Genomic DNA, 24,908 nt, shown 5'->3' on the forward strand with positions numbered 1-24,908 from the left:
TTTACAGTGAGAACAGACCTTTTTATTCATATTTAAGATAAACTGCAGAGGCTGAAAGACAAAAATTCATCATATATCATTCAGCAGAACATTCATTAAAAATCGAAATCATTTTCTTTAACAGAGTTCTCACACAGAAAATTTTATTTTATATAAGTCTGATATAACATTAAATATTTTACAAATCAGACATTTCATTTTTAAATCTAATTATATAATCTTGAATGCACTAGAAACAAATAAAGTTAAGATGTCCTTTACCAGTTTCACTTCATTTAACTTTTTATACAAGGCTTCCATTAAAATTCCATCACACCTTGAAAATTATCTGTAGCTTTTAAAAACATGATTTAAACTCTAAATGGAAAGAAATTCTTATGTAGCAATCCAAAAAAAAAAAAAAGGTAAGAAGCATTTCTTAATACAAATAAATTACAAAATATTCATGTGTGAGTTCCTTTCTTCTTATTGGCATAGTCATCCAACTCCAAAAGAATTCATTTTGAAATTGATGCTTAAAATACCCAATGTCACTGAAAAATCCATATTATTTTAGTGGTGTTCTTAAATAGCAAAACAGGATATCAGAGTGGACTGTACCGATTCCGGTGCTTAAGTGAATGAACCTTGTCACATTCATGCCAGTTGTCTATCATCAGCTATGCAGTTTCTAGACAGCCTGGCAACCAGTAATCCCAATTTTCAATGGTAACATACTAAACTAAGACATTTCAATAAACACTTCTTACCCATACATATTTCCAGATTGCTAAATATAGAGAGGTACAATTATATTTGAAGTATGGGCCTTATAATAGGAATGTTTTAAAATATGAAAAATATCACAGAAAGAATTCACGTCAATGAAATTCTGTGGTGTGATTTTCAAAGTCAGCAATAAGAATATCCACTGATAATGGAAGCCCTGCTCTGTGCAAACGTGTCGTATACATTAAACAATCACACATTTGAGGTAATAGCTGGAAAAAATATATAGAGTTATATATATACAGCTATACATGGACACATCCACAGAATATTCACAAGTCTATTGGCCCCCCCAAACCAGCAGATAATAAAATTAAATAAGTAATCACGTACCAACAGGAAAAAAGATACACACAGGGAATTTACAAAAAAAGTGGCTACATAGTCCTTAATATAAGGAGTATATTTTGAATTGCGTTTTGAGGGAAAATAAAATGTTTCTACTTAAATGAAAGTATCTATTTAATAGTAATGAAAGCAAAAAGGAAGCCTGAATTCTAGGACTGTGTTGCCCGCCAGATTATTAAAGGGATGTACAAGAATTCCTTGAAGATCCTTATTTTACCCACTTTTTCTGTGTAATGAAAAATTAGAATAAAAAAAAATTGGAAGTTATTATCAGATGACTATTTTCTTTACCAGTGTATAGAGAATTTTATGGATTTTAACTAGGCAGTGGTCCAATGTGGCCAATAAAGATTAAAATTCTGATTTATTATTCATTTTTGGAAATTTTTCTGTTCAGTTGAGAAAAATTATGAATGCCCTTTTAGTTTGCTTAGCTCAGTATAAAGACAGTAGTAATATGGGTAGTACTAAACCCAAGCTTCATATGGGGAAGCTAAATAAATGCACAAATTCTCCATTTGAACCATTTGGTCCTTTGATGTAATACTTACTCGACTGGAAAGATGGCTCATTTGGTCCTCAGGCCAACATCAAGAAATATTTCACTGCCTGAATATCTTCAGGTGGAGATTTATTTTTTTATGAATATGAAGGAATACACTATTAAGTAATACTAATATGCCACATTAGTTAAATAATAGCTACATTTTAAATATTGCAAATCCACAAAGGGAACTGAACATGTCAATCATTTCTCTTGGTAACTATTTTACATACTAGTGTAATAGAAGATTTAACAGGAAGAAAATTTAAGCATAAAAGTGCAATTAAATAAAGGACTGGAATTTCACATTACTGTTTCTGTGAATGCCTGATTTGACACAGAAGCAGACTGGCTTAATGCACTGGCATATATATATGCCTTAAGGACTTTCTTTTCTGTATCAAATCTCTGTAAATCATAAATAAGCATGTAATAATTATAAAAGAAATACTAATTTAAACAATGAAATGCAATGTTTCCAAAACATAGTGTTTTCACTTATTAGATGAACTATAATTTGAAATTCCCCATTGTTGAGAATTCTCAGATTTGATAAAAATAAAATCTGAAACTTACAAATTCCCCGATTTGATCAAAATTACTTCTGAAACTTACTAGCACCAGTCTATTTGGAAACCAAGGAATCAAAAAAGCAGAAGAAAAGGTATTATTTATTTTCCCCCCAAATCCTTACAAAGACAATGATGTTTGTGTATATATGTAAAAAGGGATAAAAATGTAAAGCATTAATAAATATAATCGCTGCCAAACTTCTAAAATGCCAGTAAGAGAAGCTAGCAAAGCAATACTTAGAGTGAGGGCAATCATTAAAATGAACAGTACAAGTTTTCGAATAAAATTGTAAAGCTCATGTAGCTAAAAATAAGAAAATGTTGGTATTTTTAAGAGGGGCAAACATGAAAATCTTACATTTCAATATAGCTAAAGTCTCCTTACTTTGTAGGTAATAACCCAAAATTCTAACACATTTGGTTGGGCCTTTACACCATGATATAGGTGACATTAAGAACTTAATCTTATTTGCATACTCTATATGCAGCTTAAGTTGTCAGGCACTCAGTCGTTTCCCACATGTGTTTGAAAATTTTATTTTATCAAACACATTTCCCCAAATATTTCATGAAGTGGAATGATATAACACTGTCCAAAAGCCATGTATGACTTCATAATAAATAACTTCACTTAATTTGATAACTTTATCTATCTCCTTAAAGCCAGGATTAAGGGAAAAAGAATCAGTCAACAAGAGTTCAATTCACAGAAGCATCAATCACAATTGTGTAAATTTCCCATTAAAATGGAAAAATAAATGGATGAAATTTTTCATTTCAATTTTTTAAGTTTTCTGATGCATATGAACTTCCAAAGTTAATTAGAATGCTATTACCTTTTTTAAACAATTTATTCTACAGGCTCAAGAAAATATTTAAAATTGTATTTTCTTTTAAGCACTGCTATTTTTTAAAGGTAGCATTTCTAAAAGAAAGTTGGTTAAGCTTAGCTGTCTGCTTTTCCTAGAATAATATGTTGTTTAGTTTAACCTACTGATTCACTCAAGTATTCCTATTGACTCATCTGGAAAGGGGATATAAGAGAACATTTAAAAAAGATTAGTCATTTTAAAAGTTTCAACAGATGCTGTAAATTAACTACATTTAGAAAAATATCTTTAAACAAAATACTGACACTCTCAATAGCATTCTCTCAAACACAAAAAAACTACCAAAAATGTGTTCATGTTCCATTAACTGAGTATAAAGCAAAATCATTAAAATATTAGAATTGTGAAACATAGGAAATTAGAAATTAAATAATTGCATACCCAATATACAGGCACCAAAAACTTCAATTTCTGGCTGATTTTTCAAATTTATATTATGCATTTAACTATAAAGAGCTTATTCCTATAGGATTAATTGAATTATTCAATGGTGAATAGATTTGAGCTCAGAATTTTGTCAGGATATCTTGCTATAAATTACTATTCTATCTGCTGCTATATTTCTGGCTCACTGTTGCATATGGCCAAACAGATCGTGCTCTGATCAAATAAGTGTACTGTAATCTATTTATATGTTTAAGAATTGGCAATCAGGTTAAAAGGCACATAGCAAAGTGGTAATTTTTCTTATCACTTATTTGTAATAAGTAATAAGAACTCATTTACTTTTGCATCCTGCTTAAATGATCACTAAGAAGAAACAGCAAATTTCCATGGGGAAAAAACAGGTAGATCCTTTTTTCCATAAATCTTATCAGTCTTCAAAGATAGATATGTATGAACATTTGGGGGCCCTTTAATTATCGGGATTGCAAATTTACTATAATTTACTGTTGAAGACTTTAATATCTATATAGCCATTTCCTCACATTTTCTTTAAAACTTATCAGTATAGTATTTCATTTCTACACATGGCTTAGCAATTCATAAAACTAAATAAATAGCAAACTGATATTCTACACCAGTTCATTTATCTTGATATATATTTTGGAATATAATGGCAATATTAAAAATATCAATTCCCTCTAAGCTGATAATGCTACAAGACTTTAAACAAAGTTAAACAGCTTTTGTATTTTTCTTTTTGAAAGTTTCATTGTTTTAAACTCCACACATTTGACATCTGACAAGGAAAATATAATTTTGTCATAGAACATTTATTCCATAGACTTAAACTGAAGTGTCTCATGGAGCTAAACACTAAAAGAATTAAAAGGCAATAACTGAACATACACAAAAAGATCATTCCATGAGTATTTACATGACAAGGGAAAAAATGGAAAATCACTAAAACTGGAAACTGCTACAGATGTGATAATTCTTTCTCGAGACATTTTTAGTAATCATATAAGCTTTTAAAGTGAAAATAATTGCAGAAGCATAACTATAATATTATTTTTAGTTTTCAGTTTCTTATTATTTAAAGGAGTCAGTAGGTCATAAACAGTCCAAGATTTCAGGGACCAACAATGCAGTTTAGTTTTTAACATCAATATTTTTTTCTTTAGCTGTCATGATAAAACTAAACTCACAGGAAAAATAAAGAGTATGCTAAAAGATATAAATAAAATTCCAGTTCATCCTCCTTTATAAATACTGGTCAGCCGCTCCAGTTCTTTACAGTTGTCCATGCTCAAGGCATCCGCCTTCCTTCGGAGTCGATCATCACGATATACTTTTGCTGCATATTGCATATCTGTTTCTGTTAACAAACAAAAATATTTTACTAAGTAGATAATTTAGATTACCTAGTTGTTTAAACTCAAATGATGTTTCACAGAAGCCCTTCAATATATTTCTATTAATTGACTTAAAAAAAAAAAAAAGAAAAAGAAATCCAAGTGCTACTCCTAAAAGCCATACAGAAGCCTAGCATACAAAAGAAGAAGGAGCTGCTCTGGAAGAGAAACGAATAGAATCCTATCAACCCTTTCCTTTTACTCTGGTTCTGGTTTAAGAACTACTGCTTTAAAGCATCACCTTGACTCCTTAGCCTAAAGATATATGTTCTTCAATAATGCTTCTGGTTGTTTTTGCTGTGACCTTTCATTAAGGTTTCAGATTACTTAATTATGCCAAAACTTGGAAGTAGAAAATTTTGAAACCTTGTTCTGAGTTTGCTTGAGTTAAAATGATATATAATGATCTTACTGAAGGAACAAAAAGAAAAAAAGCTTCCTTCACAAAGTAGTGATATTCAACTAGTAAGTACTTCTGAGGCTTCCTTCAGTATGTGGAGAGCATTACCAAAGAAAAATAAATGAACTAGAAATCAAACATTCTTCAGGGAAGTTTTCTTTATTATTTTGCTGTTAATCTAAGCTATTTCACTGTTTGTTAATACTTCTAAAGGGTGGCAGCACTTAGAGAAGATGTAACAAAAAAGGGAAAAAAACTGGTTACTTTCTGGAAAACACTGACCAAAGTAGGTCCATCAGTCAGGATCACAAACAAAACATACTCAAAAGTATGAGTATATTTTAATTGTAAAAAGATCTTCAGGAATGATCTTTATTCAGTCAATCAGGCTTGAATTTAACAACTAAATCAAAATCACTCCACCCCTTTTATTTACGAATGAGGCACTTGGAAAACCCCTTTGTGGCTGATTCTTCCCAAATGAGGTAGAAAAACCAAAGTTCACAGGCCTAGTGAATGGCAGAGTCTCTAACTCCCAGTCTAATATCCTTTCCATCATTTCAAATTACTGTTTTACCAATCTAGACATTAGAGTATTAAAAGCGACTCCAAAATAAAAAAAACCCTAGCAAAAGACTATATATACACTGGCCAATAATTTTTAAAAAATATTTATAAAACAAGATAATCTCATCCCAATCAACAAGTGAAACACTCAATGAATTAACTAATGTTATACTGAGACCTTCCGATTTCTATCTTTATTCAAAACCACTAACCCAACCTATAGATGTGCTAAATTTGAATTTTATTTTGAAAATTTCAAATCTACACAAAAGTTAAGAATATTTCAATGAATACCCTAAAAATTTTACTTTGATCAATTTTTTCACATTTTGTCAAATTTGTTTTAGCTCTCTCTATAATAAAGGCTGATGTTATTGTTGTGGTTATTATTTTGTAGAACCATTTGAGAATAAGTTACAGACATTAAAACCTTTCATTCCTAATTACTTCAGCAAGTTTTTCTTAAAAACAAGTGCATTCCTATATAATTTTCAAATTCAGAAAATTAACAATAATATCTAATATGTAGTGCACATTCAAATATCACCAATTGTCTCAATGATGGTATTATTCACTTATTCAATCAAATATTTATTGATAACAATAACACAAAAGCCATTTAAGTCCTTGCTATGTGCCAAATACCATTATAGGCCACATGTACCTTAAAACTTACCTCTCATTTAAGTTCTGAGCTCTGATTTGTGCTAAGTATTCTAGAACAATCCTTGAGTGAGGAAATATACAGTAATCACTTCCCAAGACTTTGAATAAGTTTTTAAATGTTAAACATTAGATAAACTTACTCTGTTGTCTTTCTTTCCAGCAGTTATTTCGAATGTTAGTCACATAATCTTCTTCCACACTCTTTTCTACCTTTTGTAATAATATTCCTTTATATTCATTTTTAAAGTCCTTGTTGACATAATAAACGACACCCAAGTTTTCTGTCTGCATTTTAATAGTCTGCCCTGATCCACTGTAAAAGAAATGCTTGATCATTATTTTTAAAATTAAAATTGTACATTCTGATCTACTATAAACCAAGCTAACAATTAAAAATTTATAGGTTATTATTGGTTATCATTTCTTTACATTATCTCAAATTGCGAACCACTATCATCCATAAAAAAGTAGTCATATTTTAATATACCATACTAATATGTTCTTATAAGTTCTCTAATTTTTAATTAATAAAAACCTTATTTGGAAGAAATAAAGAGTTATTTCTTATTTTTAGACCAGCATGTCTTTAATACTGTAAAATCACTGGCAGTATGATTTTACGAAGTTTCCTATATGTTTATTGTATTACACTAAAGTTTCCTTGAATGGATGCTGTATTAACTTTCTTTTGTGTCCTGACCTCTTATATATATAGTATATTGGGGGAAAACACCTCATATAACAGAAAGAAATATTTGTTTTTATTTAATCAATATTTTATAAACAGAAACGTGAAGTCACTCTTAATAACTTTCTCCTTAATAACAGAAATCTTTATCAGTTCAATGAAAGTTCTATTTTTGTCTTTTGTTTTTTGACTTTAATGTCAACACATTACCTATCACATTACATTGCTATCGAGTTCAAATACAGCACTTCTGTCTTTATCCACAATGGAAGTGATATAAACAACATAAATTTATCAGTTGAATAACTATTTTAAAAATTAGACATTCTAAAATTTGGAATACTTGTAGTTATAAAAGATTTGGCACTTAAAAGTTTAAAAAAGAATAAGGCCCTTTAAAGAAACTCAGATAAGAAACAACAATTCTTTTTTGCAACAGTTCACTTAGCTACTTACGATCTAGGATATAAGGAATAAGGAGGATTAGAGACCATCAGCTGGCTTAGCAATGACACGAGGATCAATACAATGATGGGCATCAGCTGGATGAACACAGAAAAACCTCCCTATAAAAAAAATCATCAAAGAATAACAAACTGTAATATAACTGTAGTTGTAAATAATCCAACAGCTGTCATACATTCTTAGGGGCAGAAAGAACAGCTGAGATCATCTGGTTCAGTGCTTTCAAATTTGCCTGAACATACCAACTTCCTGGGTTGATTCTTAAAAAGACAGCTTTCCAGGTGCTTCATCTAGTGATCCTGATTTGGAAACAGTGACACAACCTGATCTTATTTTACAGATGCGAAGTTCTTTCTCTCACAGAGATTCTATATGCATCGGGCTGTAAAACTATTTTTACTTTGGGTTGAAGGTGAAACATAGAAGCTGATGAGTGGCAGAGTGGGAGCCCAAGCCTTCTGATTTCCAGTCTAGTGCTCCTTCCACTTACTTTTCTACCTTATGTAATTTAATTGCTGTGTATAATTAGATATAACTACATTAGAACGAGGAAAGTTACATCATCCTATTTAAGTTTTTCAGTATAAATTCTAAATTCTTAAGGATCAACAATAAGAAATTATCTGCAAAACACATGCACACTGCAGGTTATCTTCATTATAATCAGAGGATACCAAATCTGAAGGTGTTATATTGCCCAATCACCCTCCACCTTGACTTCTACTCCTGTTCCCCCAATATCTAAGGGATATTCTAGTCTGTTGAACACTTCTGGTTAGAGAAATTATTTTCTTTTAAAAGAACTGGCCTCATTTTCAGACAATTCTAATTGCTTTTCCTAAGCTGAAATTTGCCATTTTACGATTTCTAATCATATCATAAACATACATCTCCTCTTTCTTCTTCTCTTTCGTGTCCACTGTGTCGATGTTGATGTTGATGGCTATAACCAGCTCGTCCATTTGAAAATGAATGCACACTACCTAGAAATTAAAAGCAAGGTTAAATTAGGGAGATAAATGATTTTCTTTAATTTTAAAAAATTACTTAAAATAATGCATCTTTGAGTAGTGAATGCTTCTTGCTGTCTCGTCTTATAAGGAAAGGGTGGATGGAAACAGGAATGATTCTTTCCAGACATTGCACCCTTTAAAGTAAAGTAGAAGTTCTTTCTTTATGAAAACTTGAATACAAGTTCCTCCCTAATACTGCACACACAGAGGACTTTTGTTGTGGTTGGTTGCTTTTACAAACCTTGGATCATTACTCTGAAACTCTGTTTTCTGCATTTATCAATATATCACAAATATTTCTAAAAATCAAAGGGCAGTGATCTAATTCATTTTTTAAAAAAACAGCCATATTGATATACTACAGTATATGTGGACCACAACTTATTCAAATATTCTCTTGGTGGTAGACATTGAAGTTGTTTTCAAATAAGGTGACCAATGAGAAATGGCTACCACAAAGTAAGCTGTGTTATAAAAGCAAAGAACTGTGAATCAACTACGGAAAAGTAACCTGAAAGATTTCTGATAGTTCTAGTCAGAATTATTAGTCTCAATAATTTTTCTGTGAGAGGTAATTATGTATCCTAATATGTCAAAATACAGGTTATAGTTTTAATCGTTAATTTGTATTTACACATTCTCTTTCCTTCAAGGATTCTTTACAAAATGCTCTATCGATACCACAATCTTTCTCAATAATCCTTAGACAGAGCCACCAAGGCCAAATTATACTGCTACGTTCATAAACATTCTCCTAATGTTTAACTTAGCACTTAAAGAAATGTTGTAAATGAGACGAGCTATAATTTTAAACACCGTAGAAGAGCTGCTCTTAAAATTAGTTTCCACCCTAACAACAGTAAATGTAAGTAGAATTCAATATTACTTATGCTGGTACTATAAAATCCATTCGCTTAGTGGTGTCTCTACAATATTTTACTTCAATAGCCTAGTTCAAGTAATTATTTCTATCTCAATGTAATTTTTAAAACTCACTTTTTATACAACTTATAAGCCAGACATTTTAATATTTTGGTGGAAAGTACCACAACATACGTCCAAACTGGCAGTGTAGAATGTTATTAGTAAAACACCCATAAAGATCTGCAGAGAATCAATGCCATACAGTGGTCCACAGCTGTAACAGCACTTAGCTAAGATGCTGCCGCTGGATTTCCCACTTATACATCTTTCCTTCAGCTTTATACAAAATGTAGAATATCTGTACTCTTCATTTCTTTTCATTTTTTTAATTAAAATGTGTTCTTGGAAAAAGGCAGACTTAGTAAAAGCAATAACTCTAATATGTTTCTTCTACCTTCATGAAGAGCCATCACAGGATTATAAAACTATAATAAATGTAGGGAAGAAGGTAGGTAAATCTCTAAATAGCCAGCTGGAGGTAAGGATCTCTAGCTTCATAAAATATTTATAATTCCCATTAAAATACCTGAAGGAAATCCACCACCAAAGAATATATTAAACAAGTCTTCTGGAGTTATATCAGCTTCACAACCTCTATGGAAATTAAATCTACCATTGTTTTGGTGATTACATGCTTGTTCTTCATTGCCTGTGAGGTCATACTGTTTTCGTTTTTCTGGATTGCTTAAAACAGCATAAGCGTTTCCAATCTCTGAAAAAGTAATGAGTAAAAATTGGCAAGTTTTTATATTATAAAAGACTGCTCCCTATAAAAACTGCTGTCATGTTATAGTAAAACAGTAATAATTTCCTTTAAAGGTATTATACTTGCTTGCAATTACACATATTATTACCTCCCAACATAATTTTTTATACTAGACAAATAAGTCTCCCTACTGCCTTAAACATAAAGGAATGTCCATCTTAAGTTTCTTACTTTTGAACTCCATCCACTAATATCATTTTTCTTCATTTTCGACTAGCTAAATCTAATCGTTCATTAGTATCATTCAAACCAATAATAATAGCAGTAGCTACCAATTGCCAGGCTCTGAATACAGCATCTTATTATATTATCCATTACTATTTCCACTGTACAGATGAGCCCCCTCAAGCTCAAAACATTAGAAAACTTGTTCAAGGTCAAATTTTTTTTTTTTAGTACAGTAAGTATACTCTATGCAGCCTACACCATAAACCATTTTTTGTACACTCCAGGCCAGAGTTAGCTATTCTACATTCTATTCCTGAAAAATTTATTCTTCTTAAAAGTAAGCTCTATAAAGGTTTAAGGACTGTTTCTGTTTTCATTGCATTATCCCCATGGTTCAGCATAAAGTCTGAATTTGTTTTTGAATGAATCTAGATAGTGTCCAGTTTTCCCATCTCACTTTGCTACTTTCATGATATTTATTCATAAAGAATTCTATTTCCCATCTCATACTTCCATGTCCAAAAGAGGTAATGGTATCAGATGATCATTTTACCTGTAAGTTATACATAAATGTGTAATTTTTATGTTGTACATCTGAAACTAATATAATATTGTATGTCAACTGTAACTGGAAAAAATTATATATATATACATAAAAGGCAATAGTACATTGGTTATCAAAATGTCTTCTTGAGATAATTTACAAAAGCTGTAATGATTTCATCTAAAAGCAGGAACTACCCTAGTCTCATGGTGACATTTCTAAAAATCATTTCATAAATACAGCTTGTATCTTAAACTAGATCATAAGCTTCTTGCAATATGGGATATTTAAAAAATACTCTTTGGATCCCATGTGGTGGCTGCCATAGGTACTGCGTAAGCAAATAGATGCTCATTAGGTAGTTGTTTTTGGCTGATTACATATCACTAAAATTAATTATATATAGATATTCTGGAATTTTTCTTCTGATAGGACTTCTTAAACTTGGGATTCAGAGATAAGTCTCAGATGGTTTGTGAACCCTATTGTATGAAAAGTTATGTGGATGGTCCATTTATCTGAGATGGTCCAAACTTTCTACAGATTCTCAAATAGATCTATGACCCAGAAATACAGCCATCGTTTATAATGTTGCTCCAATGGGAGAGCATAATCAGAGATCCAATCAATGTACTTAGAAACTACACCAAGGTATTAACCTATACCTAAAAAAGAAGCATATCTATCAATATCTGCCAAAGTTGTACTTCCAGTAATAATATCAATTTAAGGATTTGACCTCTATACACTAAATGGACTATCATTTCAGGTAATTTCATAATGATATTACTTTTTAAACTATTGATATATTGGTAACCTAATTCTATTTGCAAGTCTTTGCTTTTAAAAAAATAGTTTCCAAACATTAAGATATTTTGTATTTGTGAAATACTGTCATAATCCACAGTTGACTATTAAGATAATTTATTCTATCCACTGTGGCTAGAGTAATTTTCTATACACACAATCAAGATTTATTTTTCAGTTCCTTATTTTCTAAAAAATTAAATCCAAAATCCATTTCAATGTTCAAAAGACTTACAAAATACATTTTTCACCTCAATCTCACTTGTTTCACCAAAAGATACCTTCCACTTTATTCATTTTTCTTTAAACTTTTCATTTTGAGGGAATTTTAGATTCACAATGAAATTGTAAGAAATAATAAAGAGATCCCCTGTACCTGTTATCTGATTTCCCCCAGTGTAATACCTTACAAAATTACAGTACAGTATCACAGATAGGATGCTGACATTGATACAATCAGGATATAGAACATTTCTATCACCATCTTCATGTGGCCCTTTTATAACCAGACTGACTTCCTTTCTCTTCATTCCCTCTATAAACCCTGACAACCACTATTTATTCCCTATTTCTATAATTTGGGCATTTCAAAAGTGTTATATAAATGAAATAATACAGTATATAAATGGAATAGAATCTTTGAGGATTGGCTTTTTTCAATCAGCATAATTCTTTGAAGACTGATCCAGACTGTTATGTACATTCCTTTTTATTGTTGAGTAATATTCCACAGTATGGACATACCACTGTTTGTTTCACTATTCTCCCACTAAATGTTATTAGAGTTGTTTCTACTTTGGGGCTATCATGGATAAAACTGCTATATACACTCACGTATACATTTATATATAAACATAAATTTTCATTTCTATGCAATAACTGCCCAGGAATGCAAGTGTTAGGTTGTATGGTAACTGAATAATTTTTTGAGAAACCGCCAAACTGTTTTCCCGAGTGACTGTGTCATTTTATATCCCATTACCAATGTTGAATGATTCAGTTTTTCTGCATCCAAACCAGTAGTTGGTATTGTTGCTGTTTTTTATATTAGCCATTCTGATAGGTGTGTAGTGATAACCTCATTTTGGTTTTATTTTGCATTATCTCTAATAGTTAATGAATGGATGTTAAGAATATTTTCATATGCTTATTTGCCATTAGTATATCATCTTTAGTGAAAAGTCTTACTAATTTTCTAACTGGATTGTCTTTTTTTTTAAATTTTGATTTTGGGGCATTCTTTATATATTCTAGATACTAGTCTCTTGTCAGATATTTGCTTGGCAAATGTTTTCTCCCAGCCTGTTGCCTGTTTTTTCATCCTCTTCATAGGGTCTTTGCAGAGCAATCTTTGAACAAGTTTAGATTAAGTCCAGCTTATCAATTTTTCCTTTTCTAGACTGTGCTTTTTGTGTTAAGTCTAAGAAATCATTGCCTAGCCCAAGATCCTAAAGATTTGCTCCCATGATTTTTTGCAAACAGTTCAAAAGTGTTGCTCTACATTTACACTCATGATTCATTTTGAGTTTATTCTTGTATAAAGTGTAAGATTTAGGTCAAGATTTTTTTTTTTGTGCCTATAAACATCCAATTGCTCCAAAACCATCTGCTGAAAAGGCTAGCTTTCCTCCTTTATATTGCTTTTCCATCTCTGTCAAAGGTGAAGAAATTGAGAAGTATAATTTGATAGTTATTAAATAGTCACAGGGATGTGAAGTCTTGATAACTGGTAACTGAATAGGGAATATAGTCATTAATAATATTGTATTAACTATGTATGGTGCACCAGATGGATACCAGACTTATTTGTAAATTATATAAATGTCTAACCACTGTGCTGTACACCTGAAACTAATATAAAATAATACTGAATGTCAACTGAAACTTAAAAAAAAAAAAAAAACAGTTGGATATATTTTTATGAGTTTATATCTGGGTTCCCTATCCTGTGATCTATGTGTCTATCCCTCTAATAATACCACAGTGTGAATACCTGCAACTGCAAAGTCAGTCCTAAAATCAGGTACACTGATTGCTACTACTCCATTCTTTCAATAAATCATTTTTATTTACTCAGGTTGTCTTTCTATGTGGGTTTTAGAATAAACTTGCTTTTATTTACAAAAAAAGTTTTGAGACATATATAATTAATTTAGAGAGACTTGGCATCTTTACTATGTTGAGTCTTCTAATCTATGACCATGATCTACCATTCTAATTATTATATCACTCCATTTATTTAGATCTTCTTTGATTTCTTTCATTAGTACTGTATACTTATTCTTGTATAAAGAATACATATTCTGTATAAGTTTTGTTAAATTTACATCCAAATATTTTACGTATGATTATAAATGATAATATATTTTTAATTTCAGTGTCTACATGTTCACTGCTAGTATACAGAAATATACTACTTTTAAATACAGAAATTGACTTTTGTATATTTATCTTGTATCCCAAAACTGCAGAATTCACTTATTAGTTCTGGAATTGTTTTTTTTTGGGGGGGGGGCAGTTATATTCCTTGCGATTTTATATATAATTATGCCATTTGCAAAGAGGGACAGTTTGATCTTTTCCTTTCCAATTGGTGAGCCTTTTTTCCTTCTCTCACTCTAATGCATTGACTAGAATTTCCAATGCTATGTTGAATAAGAGTGGTGAAAGGGGACACTCTTGCTTTGTTTCCCATCTTGGGAAACCATTCAGTCTTTCATCACTAACTATAATGTTATCTGTAAGTTTTTGTAGTTGCTCTTTTAACATTTTGAGGCAGTTCCCTCAATTCCTATTTTTTGGTCAGTTTTTATCATGAATGAGTGGGGTAAATTTTTCAAATGCTTTTACTGCACTGATTGATATAATCATGAGATTGTTCTTCAGCCTATTAATACAGTGGATCACACTGACTGATATTCGAATAGTGAACCAGCTTGGCATGCCTGGAATAAACTCCAGGTGGTCAGGGCGTATAATCCTTTTTACATATTGCTGAATTCTAATATTTTTTAAGGATAATTGGGTTTATTCCATGAACACTGATCTGTATTTTTTTTAGGTAGTGTCTGGTTTTAATATAGGGTAACACTTTGTAAAATAAATTAGGATGTTTCCTTCTCTTCTATTTTCAGGAAGAGAATGTGTACAATTTATTTTAATTCTTAAAAGTTTGGTAGAATTCTCCAGTAATGGCATCTGAACCCAGAGATTTCTTTTAGGGAGTTTCTTAGTTACAAGTTTAATTTACTTAGTAGTTATACGGCTGCTTCATTATTTACTTCAGATTGAGTGAGTTCTTATCATTTTTATTTTTCAAAGAATTGGTCCATTTCATCTAAGTTGTAAACTTATATGTGTGGATCTGTTCATAGTATTCTCATTATCCTTTTGAGGTCTGCAGGGTCAGTATCTTTGTTTCTGATAGTACTTCTTCTTTTCCTTTTCCTTTTTTTTTTAATTTTCAATTCTTTTTATTCCTTTTCTCTTGAAACTATGATTTTTTATACTCAATGCATTTTTTGAGTTGACCTCAATTTTTACCATTAATGTAACTAACTAGTAGCAAAGGATGCATTCCCACCATATTTTAAATTATTTGAATTTTACATCACTTCTATGATAGCACTTCTGATAATGGTCATTTCTTTTCCTTTGTCAGTCCGTCAATTTTACCGATCTTTTCAAAGAATTCTTTTGTTTCATTGATCTTCACTATTGTTTTTCTGTTTTCAATTTTATTGATTTCTACTCTCACCTTTCTTTCTTCTTGCTTTTGATTTATTTTGTTCTTTTTTTTTTTTTTTGGTAGGTTCATGAGGTGGAAGACTTATTTGAGGTTGTTTATTCTAATATATGCATTAGGGGTTATAAAAGTTTCTTCTCGGCATTGCTTTAGCTGGTCCCCTCAAATTGTGATAGTAAACTTTTATTCAATTTAATCTATTTTAAAAATTCTCTTGAGATTTCCTTGACCCATAGATTATTTAGAAGTGTGTTGTCCAGTTTCTAAGTGATTGGATATTTTGCAATTATCTGTTACTGATTTCTACTTTAATTTCATTGTGAGAAAACATACACTGTATGATTCCAGCCTTTTAACTTATTGGGGGTTTATTTTACGACCCAGGATATGCTTTATCTTGGAATATTATTCTGTAAGCACTTGAAAAACAGATTTGCAGAGTGAATTAAAAGAATGTATAGTCTGTGGTTATTAAGTGGATTGTTCTGAAAATGATGATTGTATCTTGTTGGATATGGGATGGTGTTTAATTCTTCTGTATTCTTATTTTCTGTCTAGTTGTTCAATCAACTGCTGCGAGAGAAGCAATTGCTTATTGAAATATTTTTATGATGAATGCTTTAAAATCTTTGTTAGGCAATCCTAACTTCTCTGTCATCTCCATGTAGGTATCTATTGACTGACTTTAAAATCATTTTGAGGTTTTTCTGGTTCTTAGTATTTCTGACTGAAATGTGATCATATTGTTCTTTGGGTCCCAAGGTCCCTAAGCCAGTCAATCTTCTCTCAACCTTTCAGAGTTTTCTTATATTTGTTTTGTTTTATAAATAATACTCAGTTGTACTTGATGTAAAGAATGAAAAAGTACATCTCCTCCATCTTCTTGAAAACGGAAGTTCTAATTATTATATTGCTTGCCTCATTCTCACAGCCAAGTTTATGCCATCTTCTCTCTTCCCTAACCATAGGAATCATATCCCTAACCATAGGAATCATAATCATCTTGAGAAAAGTCTCAATTCTCACTTATTATATGAAGGCTTCTCCAATTACTCTGATTATAATGCTACTTTATATTTCTAACTTTCCTTTGGACATCTTTATTCTATGTTTTGGCATTTAATTATATTCAGTATTCTGGAAGATCCTGGGTAAATTAGTTAATTTCTCTGAGCCTCAATTTTCTTATTTGTGAAAGAAAAATGACACTGGTCCCCTGACTATTTTGCAAGATTTTTAATAAGCATTAAATAAAAAATAAGGATGAAAAACTATAAAATGCTTATCATATGTTAGGTATTACTATTACTCCAAATGTTCTGTATGAGACTTCTCTTCCCTTTGTGAATTACAAATTCTTTGAGTAAAAGGATATCTCATATTCTCTTATTGAATTTCTCTACGAGAATTAGCTGAAAGGGTAGAATACTGAACTACCAGAGTTAACACAAGCAATAGCATCTGACCTATTATTATTTATCAAGCAAACATATATACAGCTAATCTATGTCCCTTGTTATTACATTCATGTATATGTCAACAAACACAGATACTATTCAAATAGTCTCTCAAATATTGCAAGTCTTTGAAGATAATGTAGACTGTTCTGAAAATATTCATGTCAGAGAGAAGGAAAGGGATCCATCTCAATTACATATTTAAAAAATATCTCTTCTAATTTAATTCCCTAAACTAATTACTCCTTCTTTTTCTATGAGGAAATACAAAGCACGTCTTTTCTATGTTTTGTAAAATTCTATGTTTTGGTAATTACAGAGCAATCAATCTGTATTTACCTTTAAGAAAAAACTATAGTCTTTGCACGGTACACCAAAAACAGAAGTTAAGGTTGATTGGTTAAAATTAAATAAGATGGCCCAGAAGGTAATGAAAAGATCCTGTGTGCTGAATGAATGAAACCTGACATTTCTGTATGATGACACTAGATGTAATATTTTCTTGTTAACTATCTTTGTTCACCAAGTGTGGATTACAACCTGAGTTATCTATAGAGTTTCAACTCAATGAAAAATGGGTTCATCAACCAACTCCCCATTCTGATCCTCTTTGGGATTAATAAATTGGCATTCTGATTTCCAGATAACCCTCTGTGTATTGAATAATGTGAGCCTCTCCTCTAGAGATGAATTAATTCCCAGCATGCTGATATTAAGTTTCTAGTTTTGTAAAGCCAGGCATTAAAATCTGAAATATACGAAACCAAAGTACAATCACTATGTAAAACCCCTTCTGAGTGTCTAGCTGGGGTGATATTTATGCTGCTCACCTCTTCAAAACGCAACACAGGCTGTGAAAACATTGGTTGATTCACTTACTGAAACTCAAAAACCAATAATGCTAACATGACTTCAATGCAAAATTGGGAGAAAGAAATAAATTAACATTCTTAATATTAATAAAGAATGAATACTGATATCACCCTAGCAGATCACGAACCTGCAAATAACTCACTGCCAAAATCTTTTCCAATGTTTTAAAATCAACAAAAATTTTAAATTAAGTGATTTAAATTCATAATGTAAAAAATTTGCTTTAACTTTTAAGGGAGTATATGCTAAAGTAAGTGCTTTTGAGTAAAGAAACTTCCTGTACTATCAACATGCCACTTTTAATTTAGGAAACAGAGAAGGCTCTGTCACGGTTATATTTTACTTTCACCAGTACCACTGTGGCAGCTGCTTTTATTGGATTATATTAACAATCGCCAATGTATTTTGCTTGGCAACTTCCTCCAAGAAATAAAACTATTTGGAAAGTTTTATATGAAAGACCAATTGAGTCATCAATCTATAAGGAACATTTGAAAACTAAGTATCTCCTATCAGTTATTCCAAGACCCCAGCAGTCCACTGTAAACATTATACTTTGGCCCTATGAATGACAAATTCACAAGAACAAAAAAATCACAAATTTAAGCCTTTTCCTATGAATTAGAAGTTAATCTTTATGAATAAATTGTATGTAACAAAATATGAATTACAAAATAAGTTCTTGGATATTTACTAAATTGGCAAAAATGGAAATGATATCGAGGAAAACAATGAAGACATGAGTAGTAGGTAAGAGAAATGAAAATAATTATTAAAAAGAAAAAAGTCACATTAGTTAGAACTACATATAAAAAATACAAAAATTGGCTAGAGTTAAAAGAAATATAAGAACAGAGAAGATAGCAATTCCAATTAATTTCACAAAAACTATATTTTGCTTTTAGTTCCTGTAAAACCAGATGGTAATATACTAGAAGCTCATGCATAGTCATCACACTCCTTGTGTGTGGTAAAGTAGAAAGCATGCATGGGTATCCATAAGTTACTTAGGACTTTGCCAAAACTGGCATGTTGCGTTTGTGAAGCCAAACTGCATTTGTTTGGCTCTTGGTACAACAAGTTAATGGTGAGGTTTAAAGTTAAGATTTTGAGGACCCTCGTTTATGCTGGCTTCTAAAGGCAGAGTTCGACATTCTGAAACACTGTAAGTAGATTCTAAAAAGTGCTAAGTAAAACTGCTTTAAAAGGTTTACTTTACTTTTAAAAGCATCTGTTGCTCCAGGTGCATGGTTTTTGTCTGGATGAAACTTCAAAGCAAGCTTTCTATAAGCTTTTTTCAAATCTTCATCACCAGCATCTTTGGTAACTCCAAGTACTTCATAGTAATTTTTACATTTGTTTATGCTGTGAACAAGAAAGTATGTTATAAGGTAAATTTCAAGGAAGAAGCTCATATACTACCTCTGATTTTTTATTTATTAGAATAGTATAAAGAACTGCCTATGGATTGTTATTTCAGTATCAAATGATAGCTTATCCGGTTAAGGGTTACTGCCCCATTCTGTTTTTCAACTTCTTCTCAGTTTAAGGAGAGTTGGCTACGAGAATGTCTTTGGTACAATTAATCACAACTAGAGAAGAAGTAAAGCAAAACTCATAACAACTGTAGATGAAGGACAGAGCATACATTGTAACTAAACTGAGAAGAAAAGAACAATTTTATAGTACTTTTAAGAGCATAAAGAAATTCCCATACTCTTCCCAAGTATGTCACAGCTAAGGATTAGTATGCATTGCACTTCAGTTGTCACGTAATGCAGACCTAACCAAATATCAAGGCAACGGTTCAGTGCATGTAAAACAATTATAGCACACTATGGATTAAATGTCAAGGCAAGTTAAGGCAGCTTGGCTATGCTAAAGAGAATTTATCTGTGTCACTCTCTGAGAAAGATAAAATATCATAATAAAATATATCAGGGGAATCAAAAATGTTGGTTACACCCTATTTTCATATCAATGTTGTTGACAGGTTCTGTGACTTTAAGCAAAATGACATATAATAAAACCAATTTTACCACAGGTTAATTAATAAAAACAAAGTTGAAGTTCCTACAGCATCTCATCAATGTTATTAACAAAACAACGTTGAATGAAACATCATTATTCGAGCACCTATTGTACTTAAATAGTTTATAATCTTAAATATGTAACCGATTTAAGCCTGAAATCTTTAAAACGTATTAGGAAAAGAAATACTCTAGAACAAAGAACATTAATACTTTTGGTTGCTAATATTCTCCCACAACCTAACAATTTTTCTTCACTAAAATCCAGGTACATCTTACACATTTTTTTGTGGCGTATTTTATGAGCTTAGACATTCCATGTGCAAGCGGCTTCATGATCCAGGTGGTAACAGGTAAAAGGATCTGAGGCTTAACTGTTCACTGACAGCTACAAAACTGCAAATACTGACTCAAAGTTTTCAAAGAAAAGAGACAATATTGATCTTTTTTATTTTACTATTTATCCTATTAATCACCACAGCACTTGGTACATGATAAGTTCTCAGTAAATATTTCTGGAATAAATGAGTCTCAGCTCTCCTTTTACAATGAAAACATTCATTATTTGGTATAGGAAATAGAAAAAAAAAGAAGACATTGTATAAAATTATAGAAATCTTAGGATCACATCAATAAAAATTTGTTATGCAGTCCTCTTTATAGTAATAATAATTAAAATTGGATTGTTCTACTTTAGATAATAAATATTAACACAAGTCAATTTTATTTCATAAACATGACATTTTCTTTATTTAGTCAGTAATATTTACTGAGCAACAACCATGTCTCATATAGTGTTTGGGCACTTGAAATATATCAGTGAACAAAACGACGATCCCTGCCTTTGTAGCGACCCACTCCCCTAAATATGTTGAGAAACTATGCAAAAGGAAAAAAAAAAAAAAAAAAGGGAAAAGGGACTTTATAGAACACCTACTATGTGTCAGGCACAGGTCCACAATCTCAAATCCATATTCCAATAACCATTAAGCTCTGAAAAACATTAAGTTACTCTATAACTAATGTGACTGCAAAAACCTGATTTCCGCTCTTTTAGAGGCAAAATTTGACCTGAAATTTTATCACCTTCATTTATCCCACTTAAGTGTGAACATTTGTACATTTTGTTGTAGAAATGTTAACATTAGGTTCTGGGCTGCTAACAGACCCTATGAGACCTTATGTAATATATAATATATGCTCCTTGTTACCTAAGATATGAATTCTGAATTCTAAACTACATCTGGTCCACAAAGTTTTCACATAGAGAATTACAGAATCTTATTATGCTGATTATTGTACACAAATTATCTCATTTACTCATTAAGTAGGTATTATTCCTATTTAGTCAATGAGAAAATCAAGGCTTTGAGTGGTTATGTCAATTGCTGAAAGTCATATAACCAAATAGTAGATGGGAACTAGGATTTATTTCAACAAAAATTTACTGAACATCTACTTTTTGCTAGAAACTGTTTCAGATGTTATAATAGTAAATAAAAAGTCAAAAAATATCCCTGCTCATATTAAATTTACAAGTGGAGAGGAACAATGAACAAATATACAAATAAAACATAAAGTATATCACACGGTGATAAATACATAGAGAAAAATAAAGTGCCAAAGGAAAACAGAAAAGGGAAGAGGAGGCCTGCAAGGGTGATGAGGAAAGACATCACAAGGAAGGATTCGCACCTCAGTTTGTCTGACTTGAAAATCTTGTACAGAACCAGAATAAAGAAGAAAAGGACCCTCTTAAGACTCCAGAACAATCCTCTTCCTATTTGCTTTTCCAATGAGTGCTTAAATAGATTCTCTTTTCTCATAGATATTTTCAAATGTTGCTTCTGGTACCCAGAACATGCCTTTTCTGCCTCCCTTCTTGCTTATAGTTTCCACAACTTCTCCAGACCTCAACTTAGATTTTTCTCTTCTCAAGAACTCAAATTCTTCAAGACTAGGTTTGGTGACCTTGTATCTTCTCAAAGCTGTACTGCAACTGTCTGTTTATTTGTCTGATCGCTCTTTCTAGACAATAAGCCCCTTGAAGGCAGGGAATGTGTCTTGTTCACCATTTGTGGTGAATGGATGGATGGATAGACAGACTGATGACTGATTCAATTTGAGGGATGAAATGGGAAAGATCTAAAAGTCATTTTTGGACTAAAGGTGATAAGAGCTATAATGAAAACATAGTTGGCACCAAAAATCAACTGGGAATAGAAGAGAATTGACTATGAAACGAGAAAGAGAGCTAAGAATTGACACTACCTGAATGCAGAAAACAAAAGGTAGTAATAAATGAAATACTGAACAATCCTAAAGTCATTACTATTTGGTTTGAATGCATAAGATGTTTAATTATATACCACATTAATCCTCTAAGTTCATTTTGTTGATATTTCTTGAGCACAAAAAGCTAGGCAATAGAAAAAGGCAGAAAACAGCTGCTGGAGAACGTAGAGATATTAGGCTGGAATTCACAATCCTCTAGAGATAGATATCATAAAGCTAAGAATTGCCACAATGAGAAAAAAGGTAGAAAAACAATTATTTCACTAATTCTTAGCTGTATCTAGCTCTGCCATATCCTCCCTGCACTAAATTTTTCATCATATAGTAGAGGAGAAACTGTTTGAAAAACCAGCATGAAGGTATAAAGTCAACAGCACCAGAGGACAAGTTGAATACTGCACATTTCAAGTAATGCTCCAAATATACTCATTCATCTAATTTTTCATGTCTGAATGAGAAATAATCATTCATATATTTATTTCAGTTTATATTTTTGTTCATTATGCTCCTTTATACCAACTAAAATATATTTGTCATACTTTTTATAATTTGCTCCTTACTGAAAGATTCAAACCTTCACCACCCTCACCAAAGAATTAAAAAAAGAAAGGAAAAAGAAAATAAATTAAAAAGAGGTAACCCATTATCTACCCAGAAAGGAAATATTATACAACAAGGCCAGAAAGATCTGTCTGGGAGCTCAACAATGGAGAAGGATGTTTGCTTCAGTCTTTGTGTCTTCCTTTATGTGCATGAAAGCATAGTGGGCAGGGGAGAAGGGTTCTCTTTCAATTCTTTTTTTCATGTGTTATAGCTGATTATTTAAATAGATTCCAAGTTTGTCATTTAAGGAAATATTTGTTTATTCTTGAGGCAAAAGATTACTTATTTTATAAGTTTAGCAAAAAAATTTATTTTCTTTTCATTTAAAGAACTACAATTTAGATCAAATCCTAATAAAATCCCCACAATTTAAATGACTTAATAGCTGTACAGTAATGTTCCGAATGGATAAATATGGCCCAGTTAATGATTTTCCATTGGTCTTGTAAACTTAAAAAAAAAAAAGAGGCTTCTTTTCAATGAGATATTAAAAACTTTTTCAAATTAGATCCATGATACCTTTTTCTCAATAATTTTTCAATATATTTCAACTCAAAGCCAACAAACAGTGCTTATTTCAGAGAATGCTATTTTTACAGTTACACACTTTTTCTTCCGTCTTATTGTAAACTAGCTCTTACTTATGCAATGGATGCAGTATTATTGCATGGCTTCTCCCATTGAGCCAAATTGTCACTGAGCAACTTGTTTGCATAATCGTGCTAACCAACAAGATAACATGGCTCTCTTCAGAAAAATCCCCTGTGTATAGGTAAAACAAAAAACAAAAACATAATAGCATGTAAGTGTTTGCTGGTGATCTGTTACCTCACTAAAGCAACACTTATGAAAGCTAATAAAATGAGTGTTACATGATTGAGCTAAACAGCTCTATATAAGGCACTGACTGAAGTATTCTGAGTAACTTAGGGATTTTATTAAAGAATGTTCCAATCACATTTAGTCCCTAAAAGAAAAAAACTACATTTAATAAAAAGACATAATAAAATTACTGACAAGAGAAACAACCTCTGATATAGATATACTACTAAACTTTTACCCGATAAGAATTTATGGTCTCAAACTTGGTTGGGTCTCCAGTGCTAACGAGCAATCCTTCCATTCCCTTGCCTTTCCCCTCTGCAAATATTTCATATGTTTACCACTCTCCTCAAGCTTTCTACTTAATTTTTTTTCTTATAACTCTCAGAGGATAACCTTATCCCTAATTTCACAGAGAATATAGAAGCCAACAACAGACAGAAACTCCCTCAATGTTTTACGTTTCCAGCTGGCCAACTCTGGTCATATACAAAATGTATTGCACCCACCATCATCTTTCATTCTTCCATTCTTAATATGTCCCTCTGCCTAAATACTAAAACGAAAAGATAGAAAAACAAAGTGCTGTTTTCCCTTCCTTATTTCTACCACACCTTGAACTATTTCTCTTTTACTTCCAAGGCTATAGTAAATTAACAAAATATATATTTAAAAAAATAACATAAGGTTTAGGATATTCCTATCCTCCAAAATTTTCAATTACATTGTCAAATCGTATTTTCAAATATATAGGTGATTCTATAGTCTTTCAAAAAAAAATCACAAAATGATTCTAAATAAAAATCACATACATACAATTAACTTTAGGTCTTTCATTGTAAACATGTTCTCCCAATAAAAGGTAATTTCTACAAGAAAATAAAATTTGTTTCCTGATAGATGTGGTTTCCTGGAATTCATTTCAGCACACTATTTAATTAAAGCTTTTTCTTAAAGAAATTCAAAAGCAAATCTCATTTACTGACTTATCTCACATATTCAGCCACCTCTGACACAGTAGTATAGTTATAAAAGTGGTTAACAACATTATATTCTCAAAGTGCTTCACTACCATTTGTGCTAATCAAATACCCTTGACCAAGGCTTTACCAAGATTAAGGGAGTCTTTTACAAGCTATAGTATCTAAATATAT

At 31.3% G+C, this 24,908-nt stretch overlaps 1 protein-coding gene across 1 annotated transcript in view; it reads right to left on the bottom strand.

Annotated features, from left to right (window-relative positions):
* The window catches only part of DNAJB14 (DnaJ heat shock protein family (Hsp40) member B14), a 40,145-nt gene continuing 15,237 nt past the window's right edge, over positions 1-24,908 (bottom strand). Inside the window, exons 3-8 of the mRNA XM_006918867.3 lie at positions 19,224-19,369; positions 10,171-10,356; positions 8,596-8,690; positions 7,699-7,808; positions 6,695-6,867; positions 1-4,884 (exon numbers count right to left, since the gene is read on the bottom strand). Of these exons, the coding sequence (XP_006918929.1) occupies positions 4,760-4,884; positions 6,695-6,867; positions 7,699-7,808; positions 8,596-8,690; positions 10,171-10,356; positions 19,224-19,369 (835 nt within the window). The 3' untranslated portion in view covers positions 1-4,759. The remainder of the gene's footprint in view (positions 4,885-6,694; positions 6,868-7,698; positions 7,809-8,595; positions 8,691-10,170; positions 10,357-19,223; positions 19,370-24,908) is intronic.

The sequence above is a fragment of the Pteropus alecto genome, unplaced genomic scaffold, assembly GCF_000325575.1.
Source record: "Pteropus alecto unplaced genomic scaffold, ASM32557v1 scaffold5, whole genome shotgun sequence".
Lineage (NCBI taxonomy): Eukaryota > Metazoa > Chordata > Mammalia > Chiroptera > Pteropodidae > Pteropus > Pteropus alecto.